This window comes from Halichoeres trimaculatus, unplaced genomic scaffold (assembly GCF_033239565.1).
Source record: "Halichoeres trimaculatus isolate MK-OKI-2021-1 unplaced genomic scaffold, fHalTri1.1 fHalTri1_scaffold_11, whole genome shotgun sequence".
In the NCBI taxonomy this organism is placed as follows: domain Eukaryota; kingdom Metazoa; phylum Chordata; class Actinopteri; order Labriformes; family Labridae; genus Halichoeres; species Halichoeres trimaculatus.
In genome coordinates, this window is record NW_027437189.1 from 32,559,026 (window position 1) to 32,582,024 (window position 22,999).

Below are 22,999 nucleotides of genomic sequence, written 5' to 3' on the forward strand. Positions count from 1 at the left end.
TTTGACTTTTGCTGGTTTTAAGAGAGAACAAGTACAAGTTACTACATACCTTCCACATCTGTGTACATGATTTTTTTTTTCTAATTGCAGCCTTTGAGATTTCAAAATTGCATTCTGTTACATTGCAATGTCGGTTTAAAATCGATTCATTGTTCAGCCCTGGTATTCACGCTATTCAGACATTTATTAAGAGCACACATGACACAGGGCTGTGACAGGTGTCGTGGAAGCAGGGCCTCTGGGAACCTTCTGGAAAATTGATCTCTGCTGACAAAGTTCATTTGTTTTTCAACATTATCATCCTGCAAAAAGTTATCCTTAATGTAGAAAAGAAGAATTACCATGCCTCCATGGTTAATGCATGCTTGATAAGAGCTGCACCAACACCACAGTGGGTGATGGTGCTCATGGGAAATGCAGTCTTCATTCCTTTCCATTAAGCGGTACACTTTAGTTTGTCTCGGTACAGTATGCATTTTGTTTCCTTTGACTAAAACTGGGACAGGTCCCAAAATTACGGACCCGTACCGTCCCACTTTTTGGTGCCCATCTGTTGGGGTGCCAGACATAAGCCGCGTTTCCACCAAGCAGTCCGGTTCGGTTCAGTTAAGCCTGATCCAGTTTGCATTTCCACAGCAAACTGTGCCCTCTTGTGGTAGGTGGCATGTAAGCCAGATGCCCAAAGCCGCAGCTGTTACATGATAGCGTGACGCCGTAGCAGCGCGACACAGTTTACCCTGCTAATAAATCCAAAGAGGGGGAAAAACACGACACATTAAACAAAGAGCATTGATGGAAGACATCCAGCATTTGTCCTCTCTCTGTGATTGGTATGTGGCTCTTTGATACAAAGCGCAATCAAGCTTTGTTTCAGGGAAGTCTGTGTGCTGCCAGGAGAAATGCGCTGTCGCACGGTAAGTGACGATTCTTTTGACCAGTCAATGGACTGCAGTGTTGTAGCTCCACCTTCCAAGAGTGGATCGATTCAGTCTGGCACCCATAGGAAAGGGTCCCAAAAAGTGGGACGTCTTGTCTCGGTCATTCGGGGATCTGTCCTGAGATAAGTCAGTGGAAACGCCACAAAATGCGCACTGTACCGAGACGAACTGAACCGGTCTACTTGGTGAAGCAGCGGCTATACTGATCCAACCCCAGAAGGTGGAGCTAGAGACAGTGCTGTCCATTGATTGGTTGAAAGAATCATCACTGTCTTAGTGACTTTTTAACTGTCTTTTTGTTCCGACAGTGGTGCCATGAAACAGCATGAAACTGTTGTTGAAAACATGTCGCACTCTTCTCCTTTGTTGGATTTATTAGCGAGGTACTCCGTATCACGCTACTATGCCTTCATACTATTATGTAGCTGGCACAGCTTCCAGTATCTAGCTTACATGCCACCTACCAAGAAGGGCACAGTTGACTGCGGGAACGCAAACAAGAATAGGCTTTACAAATCCGGCCCGTACCAAACTGTGCTGATCCGTACCGGACCGGACCACTTGGTGGAAATAGGGCTACATGTTCAGACTCATAGGTAATGTATGAACTCATTCCTGAGAGTATGAATCTTTATAAAGTAACACTCATTTCACGATGCCTCTTTGGTAGTTCACTTTGGCATTAACAAGCAGTAACTGGGTAAAAAACTCCTAAAACTCAGATTCCAGACATCCAGCCAGGCTTCAGATCTGCTCATTTGGTTTCAGGCTCACAGCTTTAAAAAACAGATTGCAGAGGAAAAGCCACATTTAGTTCTGTCACAGTCTGTTGAATTAACTAATGAAGACATCTAGAGAAAATGTTAGTGGATGACTGTACAGATTATAATCTTTACTAGAGTTTCAGGCTCTGGGGCAGACGGTCATCCATCTGCTCCACACAAGTTCCCTTTTTTCTTTTGCAAAGCAGCTATTGATATCTGCACCAAGCACAGTCAGGGGAGCTTTCTGGCAAAACAGTGTTTTACTGACTTATACATGTGTTTCAGAGCCAAAAGAATCAGTCCATAGAGTGTAGAATTTACCCAGAGAGGGTTGACAGGCTTTTGATATCAGAGAGAAACAAACTGATGTAAGATCACAGAGGAATTCTGGGTAAAAATTACAGCTTTTATTTTTCACAGGGTGGTTCATTCTTTGCGTTTTTGATCTTTTCCCATCTCACTTTTCTCCCCCAGCGTCTTTCTATAACACTGACACACTTCTTGCCCTGATTAGAAACACACACACACACACTCACACACACACACACACACACACACACACACACACACCGGCTGGTGATGTTGTCTTTTATAGCGCAGTTCAAGATGTTATATAAACTCTCAACATATACGTAGAAGCGGTTATATAACCTTGTGGTTTCAGCAGACATTTCCCGCATCAACCCCCTCTGAGACACGCTCACACACACTCACACACACACAGCGAACACACACTAACTATGATTTATTTGCCAATGGCCTCACATTCTTGGGAGTTGCGTATATCTCGGGTACATGTTGTGCTGTTTTTGTGCGGCGCAGCAGGTCTTCAAACCGCGGGGCGCATCCAACAGAACAAATTAATGACTTAGAAATGTATCTGCCAGAGCTGCTCACTCCGTGACACAGACAGATGATGATGAGGATGATGACTCAGCTTCCCACCAAGACACATGGCGCTGTGTCACTCTGAGCTCAGAGGGTCAGAGGTCGAGGAGGGCGAAGAGTTCAGCTGCAGGCTAACTTTCAGTTCACATACACGTTGTTAGCTGTCCTCTTAGCGTGTAACATCTCTTCACAAGTCAGAATGTGTGAGTTTGACACCTCAACAATCTGTTTTCCTGCTCAAATCTCCACCTAGAGATAACACCTCCATTGTTGTCGAGCACAGGGCTCCAAATCCTGCTCTGCTCGTTACGAAACTGAGTTTGAAAGACGTTTGAGAGGTTTCCACATTCCTGACTGAAAGATAAGTTCTCCACGTTTGATAAGCCAAGAAAGTGGTCTGCCAGCACATTTGTTTCTGATGAAGTTAAACAGACTGATGATTGTGAGTCTGCAAGTTCCCAGACAAACAACTCAAAGTTTGAGAACCCTGAACTTTCAGGAAAGCAGAGGAAAACACGCAGTGACCCCAGCTGACCTGAGTTAACTAGAAATGTTTCTTGTTTTGTACAATTTACACTGAAGCAACTTTTTTAACTTCATGAAAAGATCCTCTATTGACATTTCTGTAACTGAAAAGTGAATTTATGACTGAAGTAACTGTTACTTTTCACAAAACTGCCGTATCAGACATTCATCTGGCAAGTCCAGAAAAATATCTTAGTTCAAGATATGAAGACACAAAACTGACAACAGGGAAGTTGTTTCGAAAGAGTGGAAAAAAAAACCTGCAGATGAGTTGGGATAAATTTACTAGTTTTACTAAGTTTTACTACTAGAAACTTGATAAGCACAGGTTTTTCACTCCTAGCAAGAAATGTAGGCGTTGTTTTTGTCTTTTTATATCGTGGGACTTGTCAGGTTAATGTGGCTTATGTTACTTCAAATAAGACACTTTTGGCTAAAAGTAAGAGAAATGCTTGTTTAGGTTTCAGTTTGTGCAGTTTCTTAGGAAGAAACGAAGGCGTCTCAAGTCATCATGACTTCACACTTGCTGTAAGAAAGGAGAGCGAAAAGTTGAGGCTTCACCATAGACTGTATAAAACATGGACGAAGCCTACGCGGCGTCACCCGTCTGTTCCTGAAACTGTGAAATGAAGCCAATCCACAGGCGCAGACACATCCGCTACGACGCCCACTGCAATTTCGAGTTTGCTCTTTTTAACACCAGACCTTGTGAAAAGTTGAATAATAAAAAAACACATCACATGTGAGTCACTTTTGGGGGTTTAAATTGGGGATCGAACATTGTTATTAGATAATCGTTGAAAAACATTCCGCCCTCTGCTGGAGAAAAGCTGTAACTTTTCTTTTACAATGCAGCTTACAAACAAAGACAATGAAGGGTTTAAACTTGTAGAAAAGGGATTCAAAAATTAAACAGAAAATCCTGACACCTTTATGATCAGTTTTTTTTCACCTAACCAAAGCATGTGAGCGAAGTGGAGCAGCGATCTGTTCCACGCTCGCTCTAAAAATATGTGCACGCCCATTTAATTTATCTTTATTTGAAGGCTTAGGCTCAAAATAGGTGGCAGGTAATAAAACATCTGTACTCTGATATAGAGCCTGACAGATAAGGGATTTTTGGGGCCAATGCCGATACCGATACTGGGGGCAAAAAAAAAAAGTAGATCGATATCCGATATATTGGCTGATATATATAATAAATTTATTGATATACACAGGATATATATTGTATATGAACACAAATCATTATAATACCCATATGATTCAAGACAGAGACAGAACACTGTTAAATTATAACAAGGAACTTTAATTATAAAACTGTCAGCGTAAGAACTGTAGTGTTAACCAGTGATAAATAAGAACAAGCTGTAAACACAATAATAAATAAAGAAGTCAAACTGTACACACCTTGAATAAATAAGTCAATCTTTAAACACAGTAAGTATAAAAAATAAATAAAAATGTAAACACACAATGAGCAACTAAAACGACGTTAAAACACCGTATTAAAGTCTTACATTAGAAAATGGTGGGTGTGTGAATTAACAGTAGCATTTATCTCTGTTTATCTCACAAAAAAGCAACTACCACGACGTTAAAATGTCATTCTAGAGTCTTACATTAGATAATGGTGGACGCAGGGCAAGGGCACTTGGGCAGTGTGCAGCCCAACACACAGACACACAGGAGCAGGGGTGACAGAATCTCCGTGGAGCAAATTTTTTTTAATCGGCTACATTTTGGCCGATGTTGATTAATCGGTGTCAGGCATAATCGATTGATTAATCGGCGCAATTGATTAATCGGCCTGACTGATTAATCGGCTCGACACATTAATCGACCCAACCAATTAATCGGTCCGGCTCTACTCTGATATTGAACTTGAATAGATTTTGGCCCAGATTTGGGCATGAATAAGACTGTTGTGAGTGGGAACAAGCAAAATTTCAAAAGGACGGCACCCCGCTTCACTTCCCCATTCATTTAAAACAGTCCCGTTTTACTCCTTTCAAAGTTTGGCTCTGCTTACTCGAGGTCTGCTCCCAACCCAAGAAAAAATGTGAAATATGTTTGCATACTTGGGTTTTTATGGAAACTTCAGAGATGAAAAATTAACTTAAGCGTTTACATGATAAGGTCTAAAAGAAAGGGTTTCTCCATCTTACTGTGAATGTTTAACTTTCTGGTCTGTTTGTCTTCGACATTCAGAGAATTGAACAAATTCTTACATTAGTAATATTGACTTCTTTGTTGTTATGTCAAATTTTCCTGTAGATGAAAGCTGACTTATTTATCAAGAATGAAATAGATATGTTATATACAAAATGCCTTGGCTACAGGTTTGTTCGTGTGTGTGTGTGTGTGTGTGTGTGTGTGTGTGTGTGTGTGTGTGATCAGTCAGCTGATGATTCCTTTTTTACCTGTGTGACGTTTTCCTTGGCGCGCTGCCCTTCTTCTGTCAGACTTCCATTCCCATAATGTCTCAGTTTATTTGTGTGGTTTGATTCAGGACGGGTTTTCAGTTTCATGGATCCTCAGAGGAGAATGCGCAATGATTCATTAGTTATATAATGCATTTTGTGTGTTTATATGTGTGTGTTGTATAACCTGTCCCTACTGTCTGGCTGTGCTGCTCTGAGGCTCTCCCCTGTGGTGTGTGTGTGTGTTTGCACGTCTGTGAGTCTGACTCTGTGTGTATGTGTGTGAATGTGTGTGTGTGTGTGTGTGTGTGTGTGTGTGTGTGTGTGTGTGTGTGTGTGTGTGTGCTTGTGTGAGGCCCTTCACCTTGACATCACCCAAACAGCTGGGTGAAAAAAGTCACAGTTGTTTTCACCTGAACGCACAACTTACAGTCCAATTTGAAACCACGTATCCGACTCGATGCAGACACACCTGATTTATGAACTTTGTGACTGTTGAAGGAACGTCATCCATACTGAGGATGTACATGCATAGAAAACCGTGTGTGTGTGTGTGTGTGTGTACCCGAGAGGTTATGAAACTTGTTTTGCAGCCTGTTTTTTTTGTGCCTGATTTCTCTTGTAGAGTGGTTCCTTTAACAGAAGTGGAACAGAAACAAGCGGTTGGCTGAATGCCATCCTACTCTCAGAGTAACAAACGTTACATAAATAACAGCGACTGACGCCACAGTCTGTGAAATGTGATGTAAAAATCTGACCTCACATTCGGTCTGGGCCTAATCAGTTTAGTTGTAATTGAACACGTAACAGCTATTTTCATAATGGAGTAATCAGTTTTGTTATTTTTGGATGAATGAGTTAGTGGAAGTTATGTCAGAATTCCCTAAAAATGCACAAAAATTCCCCGCTCCAGGGAACTTCTTCTTTACGATGCTCTCAAGTTTTTCCTCCCTCATTTTTTATATGGTTTGATAAAATCAGGCTGTTAATCATTAATAATTTCTAGCCTGTGACTTTAACGCGTTAATTAGATTAATTAATTACACCACACATGACACGTTATAAAAATCAACGCAAGATGAACTCATTGGCTGCCAGACATTTTCAGAGCATCTTGAAGGATCTTTTAAGACCCAAATAATCTTGTTTTCTATGACCATGTAAACACCAAAGTTACTTAAGAAGGGTGGACTCTCTTCTTTTATGTCTTTCTTCCTGATTTTGGTCCAAAAAATAGAAATATCAAACTTTTTTGATCACTTTAATCTCAGGCGCTCCATCCTTTGATCCTCTCCATGATCTCCGGCGTCTTTTCTCACAATGGCGCAGCTCTTTCTCTCTGAGCTACAGCGACACATCCTCAGTTGGAGCGTGAGCTGCCTGAACTTTTCTGACTAGCAGCGTCTCTCTCTGTCTCTGTCATCTCACATTTCTCCTCATATCCATGCTGAGCTCTCATCCAAAGAGCACACCACCCACAGTAGTTTACGAGCAGGATTTTGATTGACAAGCTCCACCAGACCCCGCCTCCCTCCGCTGAAAAATATAATTTACTTCTATAGACGCAGTAAACAGTAATCCAATGTCAATGGCAGGGAACACGGACATTTTAATTAATATTGTCCAGATGAAAAAAAAAAGATTCACAAATCTTGTCTTTTTCATACTCATTCCATTAGTCATGCACTATAATTTTGTAATGCCCTAGAATTCAAATTCTTTATGTGGGGACCTTAAGCAGATATAAGATTAAAATGTGATTAATTAGATTAATTAATTACAAATCCTGTAAATAATTAGATTATTTTTTAATCTGTCCACAAAAAAAACATCTTCTAACCAAAATAAACAGGATTTTGTTGTTTCAATTTGTGTACGAGAATATTCAATGATTTAGTCTTCTACAAAATCTGTTTGAATTGAAAAGTGGTGCTTCTGATGTTGAATATTGATGTGATCAAAATGTGATTAATTATGATTAATTAATTACAAATGGCATGATTAATTCGATTAATTTTTTTAATCAAGTCCCACCACTTATAATTTCAAATGAAAGCAGGACTCGACTTTTCTCAGTGTATCCGGCTTACAATGCCCAGGATGAGCTGTAACGCGTGGCCCCACAGACCGAGAATCACTCTCTTCTCCCCACATTTCCTGTCTCTCTTCAGCTTTCTGATAAAGATGAAAAGAGCTCCAAAATTCTTCCTAATTCTTTTTGGTCTCTTTGGCTTTCTGTCAGGCTCCTTTGCTCCCTCCCACCCTCATTTTTTGTCCCATTAATCTTCACAGGACACAGGACTCCTTCACTCTCTCCTCTCAGTCATCTTTTTCATAAAGGTCCTTGAGAGGGAAATAAAAAACGCCTCTTGTAAAATGTTATCTGATCAAAGATGCATGCCAAACCCAAAGTGAGAAGATCTAACTGCCAGATTTTTGATTAAAAATGAATCAAGACATAAGGCAGCTCATATTACTTTTTTTACTTTTCCATTTTTTTTCCTGCTAGAAATGAAAATTCTATTTTAGTTTCTGGCAGTAACCATCTCAGACAGACTAACTAGTTTAGAAATCAGGAGGCATGTGCATGCTTGGACACTGGATGCTAGCACAAGGTGTGTCTAACAGCTTATAAAATCAGATTTGGTAACATATTTCATAATGCCCTGCCAGTCGCCCTGGCTGTCTCCCTCTGTGTCTCCCTCTATCATGAATAATTCTTTGACTTGTTGTCCTCTTGACCCTGGCTACCAAAAAAACACAGATTCCCAGAATCTACGTCTGCATGCTTGTTTGTGTGTCCCCTTTATATATTTTTGTGTGTGTCTGACTCAGAAGTGCGTCTCTCTCAGTCTCTTTAAATCATGGCCCGTCTTTTATCTCTCGTCTCTCCCCTCTTCTCTTTCCCTTCCTGTCTGCCCCTTCTGTGTCTGCTTTGAGCTTTGAGTGCTCTCTCTGTACAAGCGCCTGTGTGTGTGTGAGAGTGTGTGTGGTGATGTTTAGGCAGCGTGCATTTCAGGAATGGTTATATAACTGTCCTGTACGGTACAGTTTGAGGGAGCAGGGGTAAAACACAGGGATGATTAGTTTATTGGGTGTTATTTTGGGACATCTTTACACTGAATGAACGGCCTGTTTTTGCAGCTCTTATCTCAGCCTGAATCATCAAACCTGCGTCCAGTTGCATGAAGGCTTTTTCATTGACCTTCCAAATAAACAGACTGGTTGCAAGTTCCTGGAAAAGTAATCAAAACACATGCAGGAAGTTCTGTGTTTTTTGCTTCCTGTTTTCTTCTTTGATTGAAGTCAGTGGAAGAAGAACTGGAGAGTTTTGACCAGTTTGCTCCAAACAGACGAGGTGTGCTGCAGTTCTGCACGCGCTTTACAACTAATGAGAAGTCACTGTCTGCTTTGGATCATTCCTTATTATCTGAAACTGGTTGTCACTTTTTGGTAAATGTTGTCCTGTCTGGCAGCTGTAGTTCAGAGAAACAGTACAGAGTTTATTATAGTTGCAGGCTAGGGTCCAACCAGCCACCAAAGTAATAAATACAGCTGACGCCGTCTGCTATATTTACAATGAAAAAGTGTCCCCCTGGGGCTGGCTCCAATAACCAAGGAGCCCTGTTAATTATGGTGGTATTTAGAGTCTGGTACCTAAAAACAACAACAAAAGTTTACCCTGAAGAGTTTATTTTTTATTCTTATACTCTGTACAGGATAGTTTGAAGACATTAAGGTTACAGGTTTTGCTGGCTGACCTGAGTTACAGGTGCTAGGAATGGGTACCTTTCACATTTGAAACGATAAGGTACTGATGCCTGGTACCTGGCAATTGGTACCAGTACTCAACGGTACCAATTTCCGGTACTTTATTGAGTTTAAGTGGTAAAAATTATCAATTTGTTTATTACTAGAATATAAAAGTTTTTCAATTTAACATATTTATTCTTCAGTATATGACCTTGCAATGCTGTGTTCATGCCCAGCATGGGAAATCACAGACTCTTCCACTTTCTCACGGTCACAAGTAGAGCCCGACCGATATGGGATTTTTGGGGCCAATGCTGATACCAATACTGGGGGCAAAAAAAAGCTGATATCCAATATATCGGCCGATATCCGATATATCGGCCGATATCCGATATATCGGCCGATATCCGATATATCAACCGATATCCAATATATTGGCCGATATATATAATGAATTCATTGATATGCACAGGATATATACTGTATATGAACACAAATTATTGTAATACCCATATGACTCAAGACAGAGACAGAACACTATTAAATTAATTTGGCAGTGTGCAGCCCAACACACAGACACACAGGAACAGGAGTGACAGAATCTCCGCGGAGCAAGATTTTTTATAATCGGCTACATTTTGACTGGTGTTGATTTATCGGTGACAGGCATGATCGGCCGGGCTGTAGTCACAAGGATGCATTTAGGTACCTAAATATACTACCTTTTGGTTTTACTGAATTGGTACCCGGCACTTTTGAGAGAATTTGGTCGGAACCTACAAAAGTACCTAACTCGGTACCCATCCCAAACAGGCGCACTGTGACTATGAGAAACGGTCAGTGTGTTAACATGCGCGCAGAGACCTGACTGAGGTTGTAGATCAATCCTTAAGTCACAAAAGGGAACTAGTCTCGTGGGCGTATACATGCAGAAAAGAGAATCAGACTTCTGGCTGAGAATATCTCACTCCGCTTCAATAGGCGGCGCAATGTACTGATTGATAAGTGAACACCCAACGACGATGCCCGGGATGGATGCAGCTCTGGCTCTTCATGTTTCGTACATTGTGTTTTTCTGTGGTGACCCTATTCCTCGTGGTCATCTTCTTCCTCTTCCAGGTGAAAGACCTACCAAGTCCTGCTGGTCCCCACCACAGTTCGATAGCAATCACATTACTGAGGTGTTGTCAATCACTTAAGGCGGGTACACACTAAAGGATAATCGGGCTGATTTTTGTCCTGATCCCCCCTTATGATCAAAGCCAGCACAGACCTGATTGTCTGATGACATCATGTGTGATTTTCCTGTGGTGTGGGGTGTGTTAAGAGTGCTTTCTTCTTTACAGCATTAAGAAGCATATCATTTTTTTCCAAATTAGCAATTTAGAAGATATTAAAATCATGTTTGTCCAATCAGATGTGCAGCTCAGCTAACGCAACAAACGTGATCTGCTGTCTACATGTAAATGTACTGATAGATGTGGATCCTGTCCCCCTTTGCTTCCTGAAACAGGGTTTCAAAGCCAAACACTGGCGTTTATCTTATTGGTAACTCAATTGGTTGACACAATCTAGCTTGTGGTCAACCAAGAAATAAAGATAGAAGTGACGCTGAGGCCAACATCGGCGTGGCCCTGCAAATAAGCAAATCCAACCCTGGCTCTCAGCTGATATTCCTTCAGTATTAACAAAATAAGAACAAACTACCCATACAGTGGGTACAAGTAGAGAAATAACCCTTCAAACCAGACTGTTTTTACAACCAGGCTCTAAACATGGAGAGAACTTTTACAAACAGTCTCACACCCAGGGAAATGCAGCTATTTATGCATCTTCATGGCGCTGGAGGTCATTTCCTGCTAAATTGACTGAAAGTTGAGTTGAGTCATCGGTCCCTTTATCAAGGGTAGGGATGGGTTTCACATCTGAAACGGTACTGTACCGATGCCCTGTACCTGGCAAGCGGTACTGGTACTCAAAGGTACCAAGTTTCGGTACTTTTTTGTGTTTATTTGGTAAAAAATATAAATTTGTTTAATAATGAAATATAAAAAAAATTCAATTTAACAAATTTATTCTTCAATATATAACCTTGCAATGCTGTGTTCATGCCCAGCATGGAAAATCACCCACTCTTCTACTCCCTCACAGTCACAAGGATCTGTTTAAGTAACATGGTACCTTTTGGTTTTACATGAATCAATACTTGGTACTTTTGACAGAATTCGGTCGGTACCTATAAAAGTACCTAATTCGGTACCCATCCCTAAGCAAGGGGCAACCACAACTGGCGGGTTTCAGGTCTTTCCTCAAGAAACTGATGGTTAACATCCTTGAGACCACATCCATGTTTTTTCATAGTCTGTAGTGCAATAAATGCAGACTTGATGGTAATATGAGAAAAATATCAAGAGTAGGATGCTAACATGAACAATGATAATGCTAATATACTAGCAAAGGAACACAGTTAGACCAGTTTGGGTGTCTTTGTTGTAGCTCAAGGATGGGAATCAGGCTGAAATCCTTCAGAGTTTGTACCATTTGTAAGACAGTGACTTTTAGGTTTTACTACCTGATATCCTCAGACTGCATAACAGTTTTTCGATGTTGCTGTTGGAAAGCTAAACTTAACACAGACAAGCACACATGCACACATGCACACACACTAACTACCGAGACAGGCTGGTGTCATTAGCAGCCACATCAAGAAGTTTGTTATCGCCTTGATGGATGAAGGGGCGTTTTATGTAAGTTGTTTTTCAACTGGCAGTGAGCTCATCACCAGCCTCCATGCTCCATTATGTTAGGATGTGTGTCTGTCTATGTGTGTGTGTGTGTGTGTGTGTGTGTTTATTCTGGTAACGTGGGAAACTAAAACTTTGGCTTGGGCCAGGTGTCATGCTGAGAACATGTCTTGTTCGCATGTGTTTGTGTGTTATGGAATTAAGCATCGTGTGTGTGTGTGTGTGTTGGCTTGTTTGCTCTGGCAGATTCGGAGTCAAACATAGCAACACATTTGTGTATGTGCGTTTGGGTTTTTTGGTGTGTTGATTTATATTCTTATTGAACACTTGTCCTCTGTGGAAAGTGTGTGTGTGTGCTGATGTGAGAGTTTGTGTGTGTGTGTGTGTGTGTGGTTCAGTGTTTGTGTCCTGTCTTGTGTTTCATAAGCCGTCCATATTTATGATCCAGCTCTTACATAAGCCTCAGATCTGGTTCAGTGTGTCTCTGCCAGAACAACTGAGAGAGGAGGAGGAGGAGGAGAGAAGAAGAAGAAGAAAGAAGGTGAAAGTGAAATACAAGCAGATGAAGTGTAGATGAAACAAGGAGAGTGCGAAAAACAAGGAGAAGTTGGGATAAAAGAAAGAAAGAAAAAGTGCAGACAGATGAGCTGAAGTTTCATCTTGAAATTTTCCTCGGCTCAGAATGAGATAAACCTTCTTCCTGTTGTTGCACAAGTCTTGTTGTGTTAAAACTTAAACCCAGGAAGGCTGAAATAAGTCCTGTTCAGATAAAGTTTCAAACAACAGAAACAGGAAGAGGAAAGCCATGCAGCAGCAGCAGCAGCAGAGAAGCACTTTTCTTTTGCTTATAAAGTTTAGGAAGATGGTTTCGAAACTTGTTCTCTAACATGTTACTCATACAGTGTTTGACTTTTATCGCAGGAAAAGAGTGAGTTTGTGTTTTCATTGACTTTACTTCGGCTGTTTTTCCATCTCTAAGACGAGCGGTGGTTTGTACTCAAAGCCTTTTGATCGCAGAGTAATATCTGAGTGAAAGAGGAATGAAACAAGTTTACGAGCGGAGTAGTGCCACCTGTTTGTGTACCGTGCCAACTCGCTGCCCTGTGAAGTCTTTATCTTCAAAAAAGTGTTTCATCCACACCTCTGGCAAACGCATCCAAACATGACCTGATGTGATTACAGGGACAGAAGTGAGCAGTCATCGTGACATAATGGAAAAGTAACACAGTGATGATACGGGTGAAATCAGCTTTGGGAGGTTCTGGGGATTGCTCACACCGAGTAATGATTCATTTATTTGATTTATGTCTTCCTATTTACTGACAGTTAAAACGACCAGGTTTGAGACTTGGTGTGTAATCAGTGCTCGGAGCTGTTCTGGAGGGTGAGGTGGCACACTGCATTACTTTAATGACAATATGTGTCCTTGATTTAGCAGTTTGGAGTCACTGATGCGTTTAATGACTGCTTATAAAACACTTGATTCTGGATTTTTTCACTGGTCCTGGATTTCGTCACAGATTAGAGGACAGTGTTTCTCAAACATGCAACAGTAATGTGACATAAAGTTAAATCTGGATCATTAATCTAATCCAATCCACTTTATTTATAAAGCACATTTTACAAACAGAGCGTTACCAAAGTGCTGCACATCAAAAACATAATAATGAAAACAGTAAAACAGCTCCACCAGTTCTCATTAAGGTAATAAAAACAAGTAACAGTAAACAGCAATACACTAAAACAATAAAGAGTACCTAAAATAATAAATACAAATAAAATAGAGAAAAAAATCAAACATTAAAATTTTAAAATCAATTCTAAAATTAACAGATGCAAGAATTGAACTAATATGCTCATGTTTTCTGGCCCCTGTTAAAAGTTGTGCCGCGGCATTCTGAACTAAATGCAGATGGAAAAGAGCTCGCTGGTTAAAACCGGAGTAAAGGGCATTGCAGTAGTCCAGGCGACTTAAGATAAAAGCGTGCAAGACTTGCTCAAAAAGATTAAAAGATAAAAAATGTCTTGACTTTCGATAAAAGACGAAGATGTGAGGAGTTAATCGCTGGGTATTTAACACACTGAAATTAATACGGATTCCTCTTTTGGACCATCAGTTTGGAGACTGATGGTTTATATTTCCTCTCCTGCAGGGGGCGCCAAATTCACACAGTCCAAAAGTTCCTTAAAGGAGCTTTACATAAGTATGGCGTTCACCCTTCAAAAACCTGATTAAAAATTCATTCTGAAACCTTCATTGATGAATTTTTCCTCATCACGTCTCCTGTTGGCATTATTGCTTACAGCAGAAATTGAGAGAAACACACACATCAGGTAGTTCCTCAACATGGAAAAGGCACAATATAACACACTTCCCCTGCATTGTGTGACAGACAAAGAGAAAAGCGGTATTTCTTCATGTTAGCTCTTTAAACTGCTGGAAAAGTTCATCTTTAAGTCTTTTAACATGTTGTTTGGTCTAGTCCTACTTTGATTTTATAGCGCTGGTGTAAACTTATAGTTTTATTGATCTTACAAATGAAACAACTTGATCATGTTTTGAAAATGTCTTTGACCAATATTACCTCTTCTTATTCTTATTCTTCTTTATTCATGTATGAAGGGATGGGTACCTTTCACATTTGAAACGACATGGGACTAATGCCTAGTACCTGGTAATCGGTACCGGTACTCAATGGTACCAATTTTTGGTACTTTTTTGTGTTGAAGTGGTAAAAAATATCATTTTTTTTTTATATTGAACCTTTTTTTTCAATTTAACATATTAATTCTTCAATATGTAACCTTGAAACCTTGCAATGCTGTGCTCATGTCCAGCATGGAAAACTGCCCACTTTTCCACTCCCTCACAGTCACAAGGATGCATTGGGTACCTTAAAATGGTACCTTTTGGTTTTACAAGAATCGATACCCAGTACTTTTGACAGAATACAGTTGGTACCAGAAAAAGTACCCATTGGTACCCATCCCTATTCTTTTTTTTCCTTTGGCCCTCTTTTCAGTCCCTCTTATCATAAAAAATATATTTTGCACAAGGTCTACTGGATTCATATGACAGACTCTAAATTGAAAAGAAAAAAATGTTAGTGGGTTTTTTTGGTTCTGTTTGTTTTGTTTTGTTTATTGGGTCACTTGGAATAATAGTCCCATAAAGATAAATTGTCATTCTGAATTGTACACATTTTGTTAGAATTGATTTACTATGTTAATTATCCTTCTGTGTATGTTATATGTTTTGTTAAAAAAAAAACAGGAAAAACTGTACCCCAAATGCACTGAAAAGTGATAAAGTGACACAGCATTTCGATAAAAAGAGAATTTAGAAAAGAAAATGTTTTTACTTCATGGTGTCGATTTGTTGTAAATAACCACTAAATGTCCTCTTTCTGTTTCTGTCACACAGACCAGTCCCACAGCGCCCCCTTCAGCTCCGAGAATGAAGCTCAGGGAGGCGACTCGGCTGCATGGCAGTGCACCCCTCCCCCATCTACCTCACCTGCGGGGGAGACGCCAGCCCACCCTCCTCCCTCCCAGGCCGCGTCCAGACCCCGGTCCAGGCCGGCCAGCCAAAGCCCCTCCCCTCCCTCCACCTTGACAGGAACTAAGAAGAGGAGCTCCAAACCAGCACACATGAGGCGCAACATCAGGTAGGGCAGCCTGGATCAGACCTGTGCGTGTCAGTGGGTTAACGTGACAAAATAATCATCAGAATATTTCATCAGCAGGATAAAATCAGAAGCAAAGTTTCTTTCATCAATTAATCATTCAAGCTGGATTTAAGAAAGAGATTAAATGCTTTGCATTAGAAACCAGTCAACCATGCGTTGAAAGGGATTACCCACAATCCCTTGATTATGTTTCTAAGTAAACCACCATTCACTCTTGCTCAACACTGTTTCCAATGATGGTCACTGTTGGTTGGATATTTAGATTCATCACCTTCTTGCTGCGTCTCTTTGGCCCTCTGCCTCTCTGATTTTCACTCTCTGTTAAAGATCGGCCAATTACAGATGAAATCTGTCCCTGATTAAGCTTCACTCTTCTCTGTGTGCAGCTGCAATCTTTTTGGCTGCTAACATTAACAGAGCTCCACCTGCAGCTTTCGCATAAAGATACAGCAATGGGTGTCACAGAGGAAAGCTGGTGTGAGTTTGGAATTATAAATGCATTGTTAAGTCATTTTAAGGTTTGTCTGAAACTCTATAAAGTCTGATTAGTTATGCTCCAGCTAAACAAATCAGAGTCTCTTGCTTCTTCTAATCTTCATTTTACTACTTTCTCTACACTGCTGGACCTGGGATGATAATCAATAAGTCATTTAATGCCACGATAAATGAAAACGAAATTGCGATGTGCGTGTGTTTGTTTCCCTCGCCCCTTGCCTCCAAACAGGCTGGATGACAAGAGTGTTCACTCTGTGCATCGCTCGCAGCACCTGAGCGCTTTTGTGGCGGGATAAACAGAGTGAACCCTCTTATCAGTCATTAGTCTCTTTGTCTCTGTGGGAGGAGGCGAGGCCACTAGCATACACACACACAGTGCAGCAAGCAACTTGTAAGGAGAAACACAAGATAACAAAGTAGAAATTAGGAGTAGAAAAGGTGACTGGAAAGCTAAATGTCACAGCCCTGGTGTTGAAAAATTTCAGCATCTCAAAAAACTTCCATGCTCACCAAAAACCTAGCCCCTGACCCAGCTGCACCTCAAGATGCAGATCCTGACAGTTAACACTCTGTGAGAAGGACCTAACAGGGTTAAATGGAACACACTCACAGGAAGTGTAGTTTGATACATCCCAAACAAAATGCTGCCCCTTAATGCAGTTTTTTTTAAATTTAAGTGCAGTTTTTGATAACAAAATGAATTTTGTTTTTATTGATATTATCATTTTTTTTTTAATTCACGTAGGATGTTTAGAAGTTATTGACATTCAAATAACGATGAGGAAAAATAATTAAATTGAAGATGATACTTTTGAAAGGGTGTAATTGCATATTAAGAGCTATTACTATTACATTTGTGGTTAATTTGCTCTCAAAATAATGTTGATTATAATATTATCTGCATAATTTGTGAGACAGTGTATCGTCCAAATTTTTTAATGTCACAGGCCTACACTGCTATGCTGCTACAGCTAACAGTTTCCGCTTCTAATACAGGGCTACTGCTTCTTTAACTACAACTGCTAGTGACACTACCACACTAGAAAAGAAATGTAAAAAGAAGTGAAAAAAAAATTTAGAGTCATAAAACTCAGGCTCATTTCCATGTGCTAAAAGCATACGCACATTAGCCTGTAGTTAGCATAAAAGCTAAGATTCATTTTGATTAAAACAGCTAGCTTAAAATATTATTTCCCTCAAGATTAAACGCTTTTTATCATTACTTAAATTTATTTTAAAAAAAATGTCATGCTGATCAGATTTTTAACAACTCTCATTCAGTTTCTATCAGTAATGCTTCAGCTAACACTTCAAGCACTTAGCCACATTAGCAACATTTGGAGCTTTTTTTTTCCCAAAGTGACTTTAAGTCTGTTACTTTCTCCTGTTTCTGCTTTGCTCTTATTAAACCAACTTTACAGCAATCATGCTAATCTTTGAAGCAACATTCACAGTGTTAGCCGCTAACTCCACATTGTCTGGTTCATATGGTTAGCTTCTCTGCTAACGGCGTCTGGAATCAAACCTGATGAATGAGCTCTGGGTGAATGAAAGTGGTTGTGCAATCAGACCAGGAGAATTAGATGCTAACTCTCTGTTTGTTCAGCACTTAGTGATTCACTCCTTTCATAATCTCAAACTCATTTGCTCCAGTGTTAATATTAAATGAGTCATAATTAATACAGTGTAGAAAGTGAATGTTTAGTGGTCTGTTATGTTGATTCATTGTTTTTGGCGGGAAAAGCTGGTACAAACAGTTAGCTTGTAAAAAAAATAAATGTGATATTGATGTTATCTTTGTGTTTCTCTCTGTGTAGGAAGTTACTGAGGGAGCATCAGCTGGAGTCAGTGACCAAAGCAGCTCAGCAGGATGAACTGGAGAGGAGACGACGGCTGGAGCAGCAGCGAAAACAGGATTTCCCCGTGCTACTGCTGCCTGAATACACAACTGGTGAGAGCATGAGGAGCTAGCTAACCGAGCACTGAATCTCAAACCGTTTATTTATAACATCAAACATCGACACAGTAGAAACACCAGCAGCACCCAACATGAATAAAACAGCCCAGTGATCAGTTTCATTTCTGTGATCCATCAACAGATAATGTGTCATCAGCATCAGCAACACCACAGCAGCAAGTTAAATCAGTCCAACAGGAAGTTATCAGTCTGGACTCCAGCAGCTCTGTCAGCATCCAGGACGACACCAAAACCAGTGAATCCCCTGCAGCTACCACTCAGCACACACTCAAAACAGGTGAGACACACAAACACACAGTCACCTGGAACCTTTAAACGTTGTTTTCTGGTAAGATGATCTGCTTCAGACAGATTTTTCATAAAGACATAAAAGCAAATAGAATAGCCTGACTCTTCAGTTTTTCCCAGCTCAGGTGTCATTACCTTGACTTTTTTATGTGTTGAGTTTTCTTTTTTCAAGAATAAATGAGCATCTTAGCTCTGCAGTTCTTTGGGTGAAAGCATTTGTAAGGTGAAAATGGTCAAATTACTCTCCCAAGATGTATCAAAGGAAGTGGGCAGAGGTTTTTAGAGAACAAGTGAAAAGAAAGGTTCAGTAGGTTTTATTCTTTGGAGTAAATTAGATTAAGAAAAATAAGCTCAATCGAAAAAAAAGCATCCTCAAATCTGCAGTGCTCATTTGATGTTACCAGGATGTGTGTATGAGCCAGTCAAAGGAGTTACAATTGCCCCACACATTGAATTTCTCCAGCCCCAGTTAACCTTTGACCTGTGTGTAAGTGGGCCAGTAGGTCAGAAGGCTTGGAGTAGGTAGTCACGGGAGGGGAAGTTAATTCATGACCCAGCATCCAGCTGTGTGTTCAGCAGAGCTAAGTAAGCCTTAAATACACCAGCAGCTAATTCTTTGAATGCTTCAGTAGCACAGAGTGAGCACAAGAATCACATGTAAAGAGTTTTTTTAAATGAATCACATATTAGTTTGAGTTCATTTTCAGTTTTAACAATTACTTATTTTGCATTTGGATTACATCACATCACTTCAGGTTTCATGGATCTGTTGAAGTGGACTTTGCCCTAGAAATTTAATTTGAATGACCTGTGTAAATACAGCAGCAGTGGTGATATAAGCGCTCTTATTGATAAGTGAAATGACGGAGGACGGAGTTTGCCAGAAACTAGAACACATAAATAAGGATGAAGGAGTTAAAGACTTAAGCATTGTATCAAACCTTGCCTAGATATTTAATTAGTAAAGGGTTTATAAGAGCATGGATGGAAAGTAACCATTTACATTTTCTCAAGTTACTAAAACTGAGTCGATTTTGTGTGTATTTTATGCTTTATTGCTTTGATTGGGCAGTATTATAATGTCCTTAGAAAAAAATCAAAGAAGACACAAGTCTTCAATCTACGGTCTGTACAGAGACTCAGAAGAATCTCCACAAAGTAGAAAAGGTCTTCCAGCTTGATAACTGTAACATTGCCAACACAACTGTGACACCTTCTTTCAGCTTCAGTAAGATGGACAGTAAGCTAAATCCTGACTTTCATCCAGACTAATTAGGGGCGTCACAATCCAATATTGATATCAGTTTAATATCAGCAAAAAAGGAGTATTGTCTGAAATCTCAGATATAAGCACTCAGATACAAGCACTCCATTCCATACTCCGCTCCAGCACTTCTGCCGAGCATACAGAACCCACACGTTCACCATAAAAGCGTGTGCTTAGGTGCTAACAAAGTAGCAAGGAGTAGGAGTGATATCGGCAGTGTGGCAGTGTTTTTCGTTAAAGTCTGAAAAATACATTGCAGCTGAGTGCAAAACTTTTCATGCACAAATTTCCTGTGGTGGCACTAGTGATGGGTACCTTTCACATTTGAAACGATACGGTACTGATGCCTGATACCTGGCAATCAGTCCCGGTACTCAACAGTACCACTTTCCGGTACTTTTTTGTGTTTATGTGGTAACAAATATCAATTTGTTTAATAATAAAAGATTTTATTTTTCAATTTAATACAATTATTCTACAATATATAACCTTGCAATGCTGTGTTCATGTCCAGCATGGAAAAGCACTTACTCTTCCACTCCCTCACAGTCACAAAGATGCATTTAGGTACCTAAATGTGGTACCTTTTGGTTTTACTTGAATCGGTACCCTGTACTTTTGACAGAATTTGGTCGGTACCTATAAAAGTACCTAATTCGGTACCCATCCCTAGGTGGCACAGAACTGAGAAGAAGATCTTTGAGTTGAGTGACACTTGATCAAGTCTTTTTTAACATTCCATGCCACAAAATAAGTAATAAAAGTACGTATGGTTTGTGCTGCTACCAGATCGGATCAATATCAGTATCTGCCAATACTCAAGGCCACAGTATCAGTATCGCATCAGAAGTGAAAAGGTTGTATCGGGACACCCCTAAGGTTTGCCATCATGCAAGCTGGACAATTTTTTATCTGTGCTTGGAATGAACCAGCCATTTGTAAGAGGCAAAAACACCGTCCAGACCGTGCAACACAGACAAAAACGTAAATCATTCAGTAACTTTACGCTAAACTAGTGCAGTGTAAACAAAAACTGGTCTCTTAGTTGAGATTAATTTGAAGGAATGTGATCTTCATTTTGTGGGTCCAGTCTTACTTTTCTCAGTACTTTAAGTACGTAAGTTGGTATAATGTCCAAATCAAACATCTGCTTTAAACCTGTTTAAACAATATGTTGGATGTTTGCATTTCTGTTGATGTCACAGTAATTTACATGCCGGTTCTACCACTTTAAACCAATTTAAGAATCAGTGCCAAATAATCAAACTGTGTAACCACAAAAGCACGACGAGTATTATATGATTGACCTGCCCAGAAGTTATGCAAGTGTACTGATGAAATAAGTTATTTGTTATGAAATAAAATCTCAAAGTATACTTAAATGTTTCATTTCTAAAGTTGTTAATATGGGTTTGTTGTGCTGACTGAGTCAGTATACCGTAGACATCAGTGTTTTGTCTCTATTTTGGGGTTTAAAATCATTTTAAGTTTAACTTGTTACAGTGCAGTAGACTGATAAAATCATATTCACAGGAACAGATATTCGTGAGAAAGATTGGCCACATCCTTCATCCTGGAGTTGAATACCTTAGCACTCTGTTTGACCCTGTTTGAGACTGATGCTAGAAGTTTAAGGTGTTGAAAATATAACTTAGGTTTAAAAAGTTATCCCACATTTTTAAGTCAACAAACCAAAGTTAAAACCACTTCTGGAATAAATCTTGATGTTTTCATTTGTAAGATCAAAGTTGAAACCTTCCAGCTGTCCAGTTTAGCTACAGTCATGATTTTGGGAATGTGTCACATGAAAAGGCCAGATAAGCCTGAATCTCCAGGAATAACGGCAGAAGAATGATTAACAGACAAATTCAAGGTTTGCTCTGGAGAACCCAGGAGACAGCAGATGCTGCTTTTACACCACTGAGACACAATTTTCAGAGATATTTAAGGTTAAAGAAGAAAAAGATGCTCTGTTGCATAAGCAGTTCATTTTGACAAAACTTGGCGAGCTCTTAAAGTTCACTGACTTCAGATTTCTTTCAAGGGTGAACAGACCACACAGACTTTTCTAAACTAAACCCAATTACTGGAAGTTATTGCCTGATTTAAACATCTGAGGTCAAAACTGTCCTAATTTCTCACAGGAGTGTGTGCATGTGTGTGTGTGTGTGTGTGGCTCAGGGGCCGGAGGGAGTTTTCGTAGATTAGCTGCCATGTGCATCAGAATATTTAAAACCTCCACAAGGTACATGGTGTACCGTGCTCTAACTGCCAAAGCACACAGACACACTTTCACGCAGCCTTTCAAACAGGATAAACACACCTGTAACACAAACACACAGGCAAACATATGTGTGTGTGTGAGGGAGAAAGAGAAAGACACCGTGTGTGTGTGTGTGTGTCCAGATGAACTCAGACAGAGAGTGTGTAGATTCAGGAGCCGGGAGAGACAAAAACGATTGAAGGGTGGAGAGAGGCAGGGAGATGAAAGTGGAGTGTGTGTGTGAGTGTGTGTGGCCGATCAGAGCGGGCCTGTGCAGCAATAAAGCTGGCTAATCCTGGTTTTGAGCCAGAACACACACACACACACACACACACACACACACACACATACATATATATATGCACACACATATAACGAACACACACACACACACTCCCAGTGGCACAGTGACATTTCTAGTTGGGGTTGCATAACCAGTCTCCCCCTCCACTCTAATCCTACTTGTATAACCAGCCATTCACTGCAGTTATATAAGCTCTCTGGCTCTTTCTCTCTGGCCCGGCACACACACTAACATACTGACACACACTCGCACACCTCTCCTCCTCCTCCCCGTCATGCCCTCCTAGATTGCCAGCTTGTGTAACTTTCACCACTTGATACCGTTGACGCTGAAGTGCGTTTTATCAGATATGGATTTCAGTCTTTCCACACACACACACACACACACATGGGATGACGTCCATGTTTGATGTTACAACACAAGTCGCGTAAATGATGGGGTGATTCTTTGTCGCTTCACTGGAGACAAACGTATGAGGGCAAATAAAAAACCAGAGCTAATTGTTATCAGGGGAGAAGCTGCGGCTCAAGTTCTTCCATCTGTCGTCTTTTCAGTTGTAAGCCAGTCTTTGAGAAAGTTAAAGCTCTTATTTTGGAGGTGCTTAAGTAACTTTTGAAAACAGTTGTTAAGCTTTTCATGGAAACAAAAACAGTCCCATCTTGATGGTCTGTAACACCTTT

The 22,999-nt window shown here is 40.2% G+C and overlaps 1 protein-coding gene across 4 annotated transcripts in view; it reads left to right on the forward strand.

The window, feature by feature from the left end:
• Window positions 1-22,999, forward strand: part of LOC141799254 (helicase ARIP4-like) — a 118,118-nt gene that overhangs the window by 82,126 nt on the left and 12,993 nt on the right. For all 4 annotated transcript variants that reach the window (XM_074681450.1, XM_074681449.1, XM_074681451.1 and 1 more), the window contains 3 exons: window positions 15,460-15,703; window positions 18,037-18,170; window positions 18,319-18,474. In XM_074681450.1, coding sequence (XP_074537551.1) covers window positions 15,460-15,703; window positions 18,037-18,170; window positions 18,319-18,474 — 534 coding nt within the window. The remainder of the gene's footprint in view (window positions 1-15,459; window positions 15,704-18,036; window positions 18,171-18,318; window positions 18,475-22,999) is intronic.